Source organism: Perca flavescens, chromosome 19 (genome assembly GCF_004354835.1).
Source record: "Perca flavescens isolate YP-PL-M2 chromosome 19, PFLA_1.0, whole genome shotgun sequence".
NCBI lineage: Eukaryota > Metazoa > Chordata > Actinopteri > Perciformes > Percidae > Perca > Perca flavescens.
The window spans coordinates 12856771-12868603 of record NC_041349.1 but is presented as its reverse complement, the minus strand read 5'-3'; the positions used below and the strand labels follow the sequence as shown (position 1 = coordinate 12868603).

At 38.8% G+C, this 11833-nt stretch overlaps 1 protein-coding gene across 1 annotated transcript; it reads left to right on the top strand.

The window, feature by feature from the left end:
- Window positions 1-1770: 1770 nt before the first annotated feature.
- Window positions 1771-11030, top strand: rasl11a (RAS-like, family 11, member A). The gene is made up of 8 exons (XM_028564190.1): window positions 1771-2459; window positions 5344-5400; window positions 5563-5645; window positions 8496-8536; window positions 8616-8745; window positions 9009-9084; window positions 9515-9591; window positions 10185-11030. The coding sequence occupies exons 1-8, from the start codon at window positions 2300-2302 to the stop codon at window positions 10329-10331; spliced, it is 771 nt and encodes a 256-aa protein (XP_028419991.1). The 5' UTR covers window positions 1771-2299; the 3' UTR covers window positions 10332-11030.
- Window positions 11031-11833: the final 803 nt, after the last annotated feature.

The following is an 11833-nucleotide window of genomic DNA, read 5'->3' as shown; positions in this document are numbered from 1 at the left end:
GGTCTAATTCCATATCTCATTTAAAAATATATCGATATATTTTTAATATCGATATATCGCCCAGCCCTACTTCAACGTGTTATTTTTATTACACTACAACATATTTTGCTCTGAGGGAGACTATGAGATGCACTTGAAAGCTCCAGGGAAAAAAAACAATGAGTTTACCTTAGATAAGAACTTGTATTTTTTAATTTTTTGGTGAAAAATGTATTTGTTGTATCTTATTTTGAATGTAAAACACGTGGCTTCCGGTATTACTCGATGTCTCTGGCAGCTTCCTCCCGTCCAGCCCGGGGAGGCTCTGAGGGAGTGTCACCGACTCACAACTCTGATGGCTTGTTCAATTCCTGACAAGGTGGCTAGAAACGGCGGGCGGTGCGTTTGTAAACATTTAGGTCTCACTATGCCATAATTACCCCAAACTTTGTGTCCTTGGGGGTTTGAGAGAATCCCTCATATAGCATTACTACCAGGGGTGGAAAGTAACTAAGTAGCCTAAATATACTTGAGTACTGCAGCTTACTTAAGTATAATTTTGAGGTACTTGTACTTTACTTGAATTTTTCCATTTTCCATTTACCCCACTGCATTCCAGAGGGAAATATTGTAGCACATTTTTTACTCCACTACATTTTTTTTACCCAGCATCCCCACCTTTAACATGAAAAAAATATGCTTATTATAATCCACATACTCTGAATGGGCCATTCTGCATATTGAGTATTTAACTTTTGTTATATAAAGTATATGTGGGTTAGTATATTTTCATGCTAATACTTTAGTAATTTTACTTTACATTTTTGAACAGATTACTTTTACTTGTAGAGTGTACAGAGTGTTATACACTTGGGTATTGCTAATAAAAGGTCTGAGTTGTGGTATCTTTAGTTACTACAGAGTACTTCTTCAACCACTTTAATACAGTTATTGGATGATATCAAGGGTTAGAGATGATAATTGTGGCTGCTTGTTTTATGAGTTACTAGGCTACCATTTCCCTGAATGTGTTATGTTCCCTGTGTTATGGTTTCTGTTCCTTACTTTTTTAAACTCTTGTTTTCCCTTTTCTCTTTAATTCCTCTCTTTTCATAGACTCATAAGTCATAAACCTTTAAGAACATGTATATACTATCTATTTTTTTTCTTTACCGAAGATATTTATTCACAGCCTGTGCTGTATGTAAATTATATGAAGGCTCATTTCTACCAAAAAATATGAATACAAATGTTGATAAATAATAAAATATGTTTGATAGCCTATGTCAATAATCTTACTTAACTTCTTGACTTTGTGAATCTCGTAATTTTGATCTTAAAAGTCATGACTTATTTGAGATTCCTAAATGAGTATGTCAAAATCTCACAATATCCAATAATGTTGACTTTTAATAATGTCAGTCATTACAAAAATGCTGACACTGATCGGCAGTGTAAGCTCAAAGACATAACAATATCAATCACTCAAAATAATAATTTTTACTTGTTATCTCAAATGTTGTCATCAGCATTTGTATTTTTTGCTATAATAATTTTTTTCCTGGCGGGAATGGGCTTCCATAGATATTTATTATGAACTGATGAGTTGATGTTTTTTTCTCTCTCTATGCTGAACACAAGTATAATATAACATTTCTTTCCACATACAGTCTCATATTTGTCCAGTTTTTTTTGTTTGTTATATATAAACCTTGTTTATTGGCCCTAAGAAGCTGAATGATATCTGAGTCCAGGCTGGAAGAGGAGCTCAATTTAAAAAGGTCTCATGGGAATATTTGAGAGGACGGTTCAGCGTCTCCCTTCCTCTCTCTCTCTCCCCCTCTCTTTCTCTCTCTCTCTGCTCTCTGTCCACACTCAGTCGCATCTGGAATCGGTGCGAACCGGAATCCTTTTTTTTGTTGCAAATATTTATGTATCTTACGTTAAAAACTGTGTTGGGATTTTTGTGTTTTTGTGAAAAAGATGACTTCTCGTTGCTGCTGAAAGATCCACAGAGGGGTTAAAACTTTTTTCTATGCACTCAGTGGAGGAAAACTCTGAACTGGAGCTGAGATACTTGGAAAATATTTGGGAATTTTGCACCTTTAACACAAAGGAAAACTACTTTTTTGTTTCCCCTGCAGAAATTATAAGCTACCAAGAATAGACAGGATACCTCAGGAGACACGGAGCTCTCCACGCTGTCTCTGCAGGAACATTATGGGACTATTGGAGTGATTTTCCTCGGGGCGGAGGAGGTTTGCCGGACTGTGATTTTCCCACATAGAGCAAAGCTGATCTGAGGGCAGAGGGGAGCTAAATGCGGCTGACTGGCGACCCTGCACCGGGAACCATGAACAGCAGCAGCGGGTCTGGCAACTTTCTGCTGGTCCCCATACCGGAGTATCCCCTGCTGGACTGTTTGCCCAACAAGACGGTGAAGATTGTGGTGCTGGGGGCGAGCAACGTCGGGAAAACCGGTATGGATGGATGGAAGAGTTAGAGCAGGGAAAATGCAAAATTCAGCTGAATGAGGGAAGTCTGTACATGGCCAAACTGAATTTCACATTTGCCTCAAGGGATTAAAAAAAGGGGAAAGCCAGGGCGGCTGTGATTTTATGCATTTCAATAATAGCCTATGTGATAATAACCACACATTAAACCAGTCATCATGCAGCTTGTTATTGTCAGCAATAACTTTGTGATATTTTGTTTAGTAGAGGAGGATATCGAAGGGAAGTAGTGTTTATAATAAATAACCAGATCTGTACGACAGGGGGCGATATTTTATATATATATATATATATATATATATATATATATATTGCACTTTTTATATCTTATTTATTTGTTAGCTTCGATTCGTTATAATCAGTGATGAAAAATGATTCAGCCTGTAGCTTACTTTAGTAAAACAATGTTAATAAAACTACTCCATTACAACTAAAAGTCCTGCATGCATAGTAGGAAACAATGTGGCCTTGTATCACTTGTATACAGAATGACACCCTTCAGAGTGTTGTTGAGTGTGAGAGAGTGTATTATATTTTGGATTATCATTGATAATGTGTTAGCTGTAGACCTACTGCTTCTAATTTCAACTATTACATATCATTTCCATTAGATTAATCTGCAGCATGCACAGTGTTTTAGATCATATGTTTTGGCTGTTCAATCTTAACTGAAAATTGTACTGGAGTAAAAAGTACAATATTTCCCACTGAATGACAGAAATACAGAAAAAAAACAGAAATACTCAAGTAAACTACAAGTACCTCGAGGAGGCTACAGTACACTTTAATAAATGTAATAAGTTACTTCCCATCACTAAATATAACCATTTGAAAGCTCCCATTGAAATTAAGATCTAGGGCCTACATCTTAATCTCCTCTGCCTAGATTCTAGGATAGCAAAGTACAGTACCATGGGTGATTTTATTTTATTTTTTTAGAGTTAGAGTTTGCAAACTTGTGACAGAGGACAAACAATTTCAGGTCTTACAGGTGGTGATGGCGCAGTGGATATGACACATGCCTATGGTGTGGGAGATCCAAGTTCAATTCCCACTGCAATACATCAACCAATGTGTCCCTGAGCAAGACACTTAACCCCTAGTGTGTGACCTCTGACATAAATAGCAATTGTAAGCCGCCTTGTTAAAAAAAGCATCAGCTAAATGATGTATATGTAATTTAATGTAAAAAGGTTCAAAGGGCTTGAAACAGGTTTGATATCCTGTGTCACTGTTGTAACCCAGTCAAGGAAAGGGTTAACAGAAACTTACTGTTAGCCAATCGGAGGTGGTCGTGCCAGACTGTCAGAGGGAGAGGTTGTAAAGTTTAACGTTGGTTGTTAGAACATGTTAGAACATTGTGTGAAATTGGTCGTTATCACTTTGACTTATAAAGTGTCAGGTTTGGCTCCATCATTGTATTAATAGTGTCAAAAAATGTTAGCTGACGTTGTTGTTCAGTAGCTAGCTCAGAGATTATCGCCTAATGCAATAAAAGATTTAGCAGGGGGGGGGGTTAACAATTTTGCATGCACTATATCCGTGTCACATTCTGATTAGGGGATGAGCCCCCCTACAGGTCTGATCCTAGAATCGCCTCTGTACAGTAACGTTAGCCTACACTAGCAGCTAGCACGCTAAAGAGTTAGTTCAAAGTCACACAATAACACAAACAAAGTAACCAATGGAGGCAGCGGTAGACCAGCAACTCCTGTGTTCTGTGAGGTAAAATTTGTGTTTTTGTCAAAGAAGTCTGGTGGCTTTGAAGAGAGCATAGATAACAGCTTCAGTTCCGCGTCATAAAGGGCTGTCTGGTGGCAAGGTAAAGCTGTGAAAATATTCTAAATATAGCGTACACTTAAAGGAATACTTTGCCGATTTTAAACCAGTTCTGTGTATTGGCATGAATGTGCAGATGAACGGCTTCCCTCATGGTACCAGCTATCAGTTTGATAGTCCAATGTTTTTTTCTCAGATGCGCAGTAATGCTCATTGTGCAAAGGAATTAGACGTCACAGCCGTTGTATGTGGTTATCATATGACGGCTATGAACCAATCAGATTGCTTCATTTGAGCTACCCGTTTTATAATAAATTATGATTTTGTTTTCAACAACTGAAGGCGCACCGACAAGTATAAAACATCACCATAGTTCATGTTGAAACAAGTATTTCTCACTTCATAGTGAAAATAGAAGTAGTAGAAGTTATACTTGAGTTTTACGGTCTGTTTACTCACGAGATGGAGTACTACTCAGCCAAACAGTTTATTGTGTGAATTCCTTTGAGTTATCCTTTAGCACTAATGGGAAACAAAAGCTTGTACTGAAATGAAACTGGCCTCACAAAAGTTTGAATCAGAGTTAGAAAGGACCTTCCAGAATCCCCCAAAAAAATAAGCGATAGATGAGACAATCATTTACCAGTACATACAGATGAAGCACGAGGGATTGCAACATCAGATTGGGAGTATTGGTGAATCATTTTCTTACTTCAGACTTTGGGCCTGTTTGTTGGCTCATCTCTCTGCAACAAAAATCCCCCAAAAAATTGATGTCACAGAAAAAAAAAGGAAATTCCTTCAACATCTGCAAACATTTACGTGTTCTATAGGTCAGTAGGTTGCAGCAGGTTAGTGTGTTTTCCCTATACTTCTTTTTTTATTTTAAGTACAAGAAGTTTGAGATGAAACAAGAACTAACAGCAGTTTTAGATACAGATTTGACTTTGTGTAGTACAGGTTTAATACATTACCATATATTCTTGAGTCGTGTGTTGTCTTCCCTTTGTCATTGCACTCCTTAATTTAATTTTCTGCCTCCCTGATTCAGAATTCTCTCGTTTCTTTTCAGCTCTGATTGTCAGGTTTCTGACCAAGAGGTTTATCGGGGATTACGAAGCAAACACTGGTGAGTTTCTGCCCATCCTGTCTGGATTAACATGAGAAATATTTGTCAAAGTAGGCAGGAGAAATAAATGCATTACTTCTGCAAAAGTCCTCCGCTCTAGAAAACCCCCCACTATTGATTCATCCATCCATTCATTCATCCTGTCTCTTTCATTGTCCCCAGGAGCCCTCTACTCCAGAAAGGTCACACTGGATGGGGAGGAAGTGTCGCTTCAGATCCAGGATACTCCCTGTGTCGCTCTCCAGGTAACTGACGGAGGGTTGAGAGACAGCAGCCATGTTTCCATCTCAGAGTTACAAAAATGTTGTCCTCGGGGCGTGTTGTTATTTAACAACTGCACAAGGAGGTAATGGCAGAGAAGAAGGAGAGCCTGATTGGTGGAGGGTCGTAGCGATCACTTCTTTGCGAGTGGACGGTTGTAGTTTGAGTTAATAAGGTCAGAAATAAGCCTGGCTAGGAAACAAGATGGCTCACTACTGAATCTCAACACTGGGAAATGGCAAGTCAACAACAGACATTTGGAATAGCTTAGTGATTTAAATAAACCTACAAACTGTGCTCACTTTGTTTGCACTCTCTGTCTGTGCAAGTTAGACAAGGTTTGGTCTTAAATAATGTGCTTTTTTTTAGCATATAACAATCTTTTTTTCTCTCTCTCTCTCCCTCGCTCTTGAGTTTTGTCTGCATGCACAAGATAGATTTATGTGTGTGATTTTTCACATTTGTAGCTCAATAAAGGCTGATATATCCTTACACATGAATTCATTTTAGATGGCCAGTAGCCCACTTTCGCATCAAACTCAATTTAGTGAATTTTGATTCCCCAATTCTCAGCTTTGATCGATAGCAAACCTCCTACGCTGTAGTTCAGTAGCTTGCAGTCAGTTTACTCTTCACTCAGTTGGCTTGTTCCCAGCTGGATAACGTGTTGACAGTTACCTCGCTAGCTAAAGTATTTCTCTAGCTAGCTTCGTTTGTAGTCACTATGTCACCAAGCCTTTTGCACCATCTATGTTTGCTTCATCTACCTCCAACATCTGCCACCACAGCTGTCCTTACTCATACTCACTGAGTCACTTGTGGATGAAGCTGTGGCACAAAAGTCCAAACAAAACAATAGCTTCTAGATGTTTTCCACATTTAAATGTAGTATATTTCCATTTGTAGTAATTGGTTGACACCATATTATTAACCAAGCATATATTTTGCATTTACAGTGGGATTTGAAATATTTGCATCTCTAATGGATAAGTTGGTTTGAAACGTTCAAAAAAACCATCCATCCATTCCAAATTGAACTCATCAAAGGCGTTAAAAAACAAACCCTGCTTAGCAATTTCAGGAATGTGTTTGAAGTGAGAGGAAGCGACCGTAGGAGCATCTCCTCGAGTATAAGTGCCACACAGCTCGCCCTGCTCAACACTGGCAGTCTGTTTACAAAAGCCGGCCTCAGAGCCGCTCATTTCCTCCCTCCACCGGAGGAAGATAACCGAGGGTGAGGAAGTCCCTCATGGCAGGATAGAGGATGATGGTGACCGGCTTCCAGAGATTAGACAGAAATAATTGGTGTGTGCACAGCAGAGAGGTCGAGAAGTTACTGAGCTTCTGGAAGATTGTTAAAAGCTGCATGAGGATTTTTTTTAAACTCAAAACAAGAGTGTCTAGAAGGAATCCGAAACAGCACTTTATCCCAAAAAAACTGGACTAATCTTCCACTTTTAATTACAGAAAACATGTTTTTCTTTGTAGTTATGAGTTTAAGGCCAAACCTGAAGTTTAACTGTTCCTGAACTGACAACTGGGTGGTCTGGTGGGTCTGGAGTCATAAGTTCAATCTCTGAACCAGCTGGTGTGTGTCCATAAACCGCCATATGTCTTGGCAATGGGGCTTTTCAGTAAAATAACCTCCTGCTTACAGACTTTAAAGTTTTTTTTGTTTTTTTTTAAGTGGAGATATATGAGGAACTTAGTGTATAGAACATAGTGTATTAGCTACAGTTAATAGCGGTAGGCACACCCCCAGTTTGGAGAAGCAGGCAGGAGTACCGACATGGAAGCTAAGCAACGTATTGCTGTGGACGGGGGCAGCAGCTGAACGTACTTTATATAATTATTACAGCTTTACCTTGCTGTTAGACGGCCCTTTACGACGGGGAACTGAAGCCGTTATCTCTGCTCTCTTCGAAGCCACCAGACTCCTTTAACAAAAACATAAATGTTACCTCTCAGCACAACGGAGTTGCTTGTCTGCTGTTTGATTGGATAGTTTGTTTGTGTTATTGTGTGACTTAGGAAACTAACACTTTGTGACACCAAAGTCACACAATATAAATAACTAACTAACCTATCAAGGCAGCGGTAGACCAACAACTCCCGTGTTCTGCGAGGTAAAATAACTGTTTTTTGTCAAAGGAGTCTGGTGGCTGAGAGCATAGATGGACATAACGGCTTCAGAGTTACTTGTTGTTAAGGGCTGTCTGACGACAAGGTAAAGCGGTAAAAAACATTCTTAATATAGTGTACACTTTAACTGATAAAGATTTTTTTAAGTGGCTAAAATACGTTTAGCTGCTGCCCCCGTCCACAGCAGTACATTTCTTAGCTTCCGTGTCGGTACCCCTGCCTGCTTCTCCAAACTGGGGGCGTGCCGACCTCCATCTACTGTAGCTGGCACACTGACTATAGAGAACCTCATACAACCACACTTAAAAATATCTGAACTATCCCTTCAAGCTGCTCAGGATGATGCTCTTAAATGAGTCTGGATAGTTGTGGACACTTTAGCAGTCTTTTTTTCAAGTTTATGCAACTAAAACAACTTGGTTGAAGCTGGAAAGTAATTACAGGTTATTTTAAACCTGTTCAACAAATGATGGATGGTTTTCTGCAGAGCACAGTCTCGACAGTCTCTCGCAGCTGCTTTAACTCAGAGGAATGAGGAAGTGTTTGAAAATAGGAAGCCAACAATGCAAAGTATTCAAAGCATTGTATTCACTTGAAGTATTTAAAACTATTACTATAGTTGACAGATAATTTAATTGTTATTTAAAGTTATTTATCAAAGTAATTATGCATTTCATTTTTTTTTTTTTAAGGATGATGCTGAAGGCCTGTACTGCCAGGAGCAGATCAACAGGTCAGACTTATTTGCTTAAATATGAATTAAATTAAGAAAGTAATAGCCTGCAATAACTGTACAATAACTGCTCTTGTAGGTCAATCTACTGGGCAGACGGTTACGTGCTGGTTTTCTCCATCACGGACCACAACAGCTACAGCACCATCCAGCCGCTGTACCAACACGTCAGACGCATACACCCCTCTGGAAATATACCTGTTATACTGGTCAGTGGGACAGGGAAATCCAATATATATATATATATATATATATATACAAACAAAATGTTTTGATCTGTTTGAAAAAAAGTGGTTTCATTTGACTGTTTAGTTTTGATTTATTGCTGACAGACAAAGGGTTATTTTAAATGTCAAATGGCTTCAGCGTTTAGCCAAAGTCTTGCACTCCCATCTAGAATAGATACTAGCAGTCACCTACTGACCCTAATCCCCATTATCTCATCTATCCTGTAATCTGTAATCTGCTGCAGGTTGGCAACAAGAGCGACCTGCTTAGAGCCAGACAAGTGTCGGCAGACGAAGGCGAGACGTTAGCAGCTTCACTAGGTGATAGGTCTATCTTTTATCTTCTCCTGTTCTTTTGCTGTGTAATTTTGGTCTTTTTCTCTTTTTTTCTCAACCATATTTTATTTTAATGATTCTTAGTCTCTCAATCTTTTGTCATTCCTCTGCTTGTTTTCTCCAAGACCATACATCCTTTTTAATATATAATATTTAAAATGCAGTATCACACATACAAGCAGTACTTTTAAGTACAGTTCCAAATCATGCAAAAAACAGACTTTCCTACAGTAGCACACGCACGCATGCTCACACACACACACACACACACACACACACACACACACACACGAGCACACACGCACACGAACATGCACGCGCCTCTATCTCATTATGTGAACTATATCCTGCATGCTTCCTAATGTACGAGGAATGTCAAGTGTTATCTAAGAGATAAAACTGCCTCTGCTCACAGGAGGAGTTTACTTTGAGGCCTCAGCCAGAGAGAACCACGAGGGAGTCCACTCCACCTTCCTACATCTCTGTCAGGAGGTGGGACCTTTTTTTGTCTTTGCTTATTGATTGGTCTTGTGTTAACCGGCCAGTTAAGGATGAGGAAACACAGTTGTAGCTCTGGTTTTGTCTGCGGAACACGTTTTGTTTCTCATGACAGCATTTTTATAGGCAGATATCAGGACGCTATTCACTTTAAATCCAACAAACTTTAAGGGAGCTTCACTTCCTATGGGAATTATGATTACAGGCTATTTCCCACTGATGCCCACACCCAAACAAAAAGAAGTAAACCAGCCCATATTGGTCTGTTTTTTATATTTGTCTGCCTGGTGGAGCAATAGGAGTCTTTTGCCCAGAGGCTGATTACATTGAAGTGTGTTTAGGCAGTCAGTTTCCTTTTCTGCTAGTCGAGAGAGCAGATTCTTGAACCTGTTAAATCTTTTCTTATATATTTTTATTAAGTTGGGTTGTATGAGGTACCTATCCATGATCAGTGTAAGAGTCAAAATAGAAAAAATATATATACAAAGGCAAGTCTAAACAAGTGGGTTTTGGGTTGCTCAAGCAAAGTAAACTTGTTCTCAGGTGTGGATTTATTTCAGCGAGTCACTGTGGTCTCCGTGTTCCAGGTGATCCGGGCGCTGGGAGGAGGGAACGGGGAGAAACGAAGAGGAGGCCTCCACCTGGCCAGACCTAAATCTCCCAACATGCAGGAGCTGAAGAGGAGATTCAGGCAGGTCCTCTCCTCCAAAGTCAAGTCATCCACGACTCTGTGATCGCAGGATGGGACCAAAACAACACAGCAAATATAAGAGCTAGCATGGAAATAAAAGGTTGTTGTCCTTCTTTGATGGAAGAATGGAGAAAAATGGAAGAGGCCTCGATATCGAAGATTTAAGTTTGGAAACTGAAGCTGTTACTGGCATGAAAAGTTTCTGCAGCGATAAAAGCATTTGAAAGTTGTTGGTCGTCAGATGGATAGAGACAAAGACTGAATGGAGTTTTCTGCCAACTAAGCTCTTCTCTGTGTTTTGGAAGGAGCTCGTGGTCAACATGACCTCTTCCCAGGACGCTGCGCAAAGTGAACATGTCACAGACTGCTAAACAAACAGCTGGTGTTGTGTCAGAAACGTGTCGTGTTTACCATGGATAGTGAGTGCGTCACTGACATGGTCACTGTGTGTGAACCAGTCCATGCCTCAGTTTTCTTGAGGCTGAAAAATCGCTCACGACAAAATTGAATTTAATGCAAGCAATTATTAAAGAATAACTAATAAGACAATTGCATGGAAGAAAAAGTTTTTTAATGTCCTGTCAAATAGTGTCATTTTACTCCCTACTTGTTACAATTTCCTTTATTTTGGTTTTAATTGAGATTTGTTTGCAACTAAATGATGCAAAAGCTTTCCATTTGGTTTAAGGCGAGAACAATGCCACATTTCAACTTTACTCACCAAATAAATGAAATGCAAGTCTCTGTCCTCTCTGTTGCAGACTTATTGAGAAAGTAGTCAGAAGCAAAACAGGAAATGACCCCAAAACGCAAGCGTTCAAGGCTTTTACACTGGGACAAATGCTGACATTTGACAGCCGGAAGGAAAGACAAGGCAGGTTTATTTATAGAGAACATTTCAGCAACAACGCAATTCAAAGCACTTTTACATAAGACATTGTTAAAAACACAATTAAAAACAGTCATGAAAGAGAATAGCAAATGCTAAAATAGAATAAGACGCAAAAAATTGAAGAATAAAGTGCCGTGTAAACAATGAATAATTATTGATTTTAAAGCCAAGCATAACACAGCAAAGTGAGGACAAACTGCTGATAGGTATGGAAGTCGATGGCTGCCAAAAATAAATTGCAGTCATTTAATCAAAATACAATTTTATTTTCTATTTGTCCACTATGTATTACAACATAAAAAATGTTTATTTACAATTTACATTTTAATACAGGATTAATGCCAAATTAAAATTGAGTGTACTGTCAGTGTACAGAGCATAACTTTGCCATAATGATTATAAAAATGAAAAAAAACATCCTGCAGGCAGATAAAATGCAGCCTAAACTTGAAAACTTATCTGCTGCATTTAAATTCCAATTATGGCCATTTAGATAATTTCTCATGAAATTGAATGTTAATATATACCTTACAACTTGCTTCAGAATCTTCATATTTTCAGCATCAAAGTATTCCTGTGACCCACATTCATGGCACTTTTTTATTATGGCCTGCACATTTTCAAACATGAAATTGAAAATTGTATTTTACTTA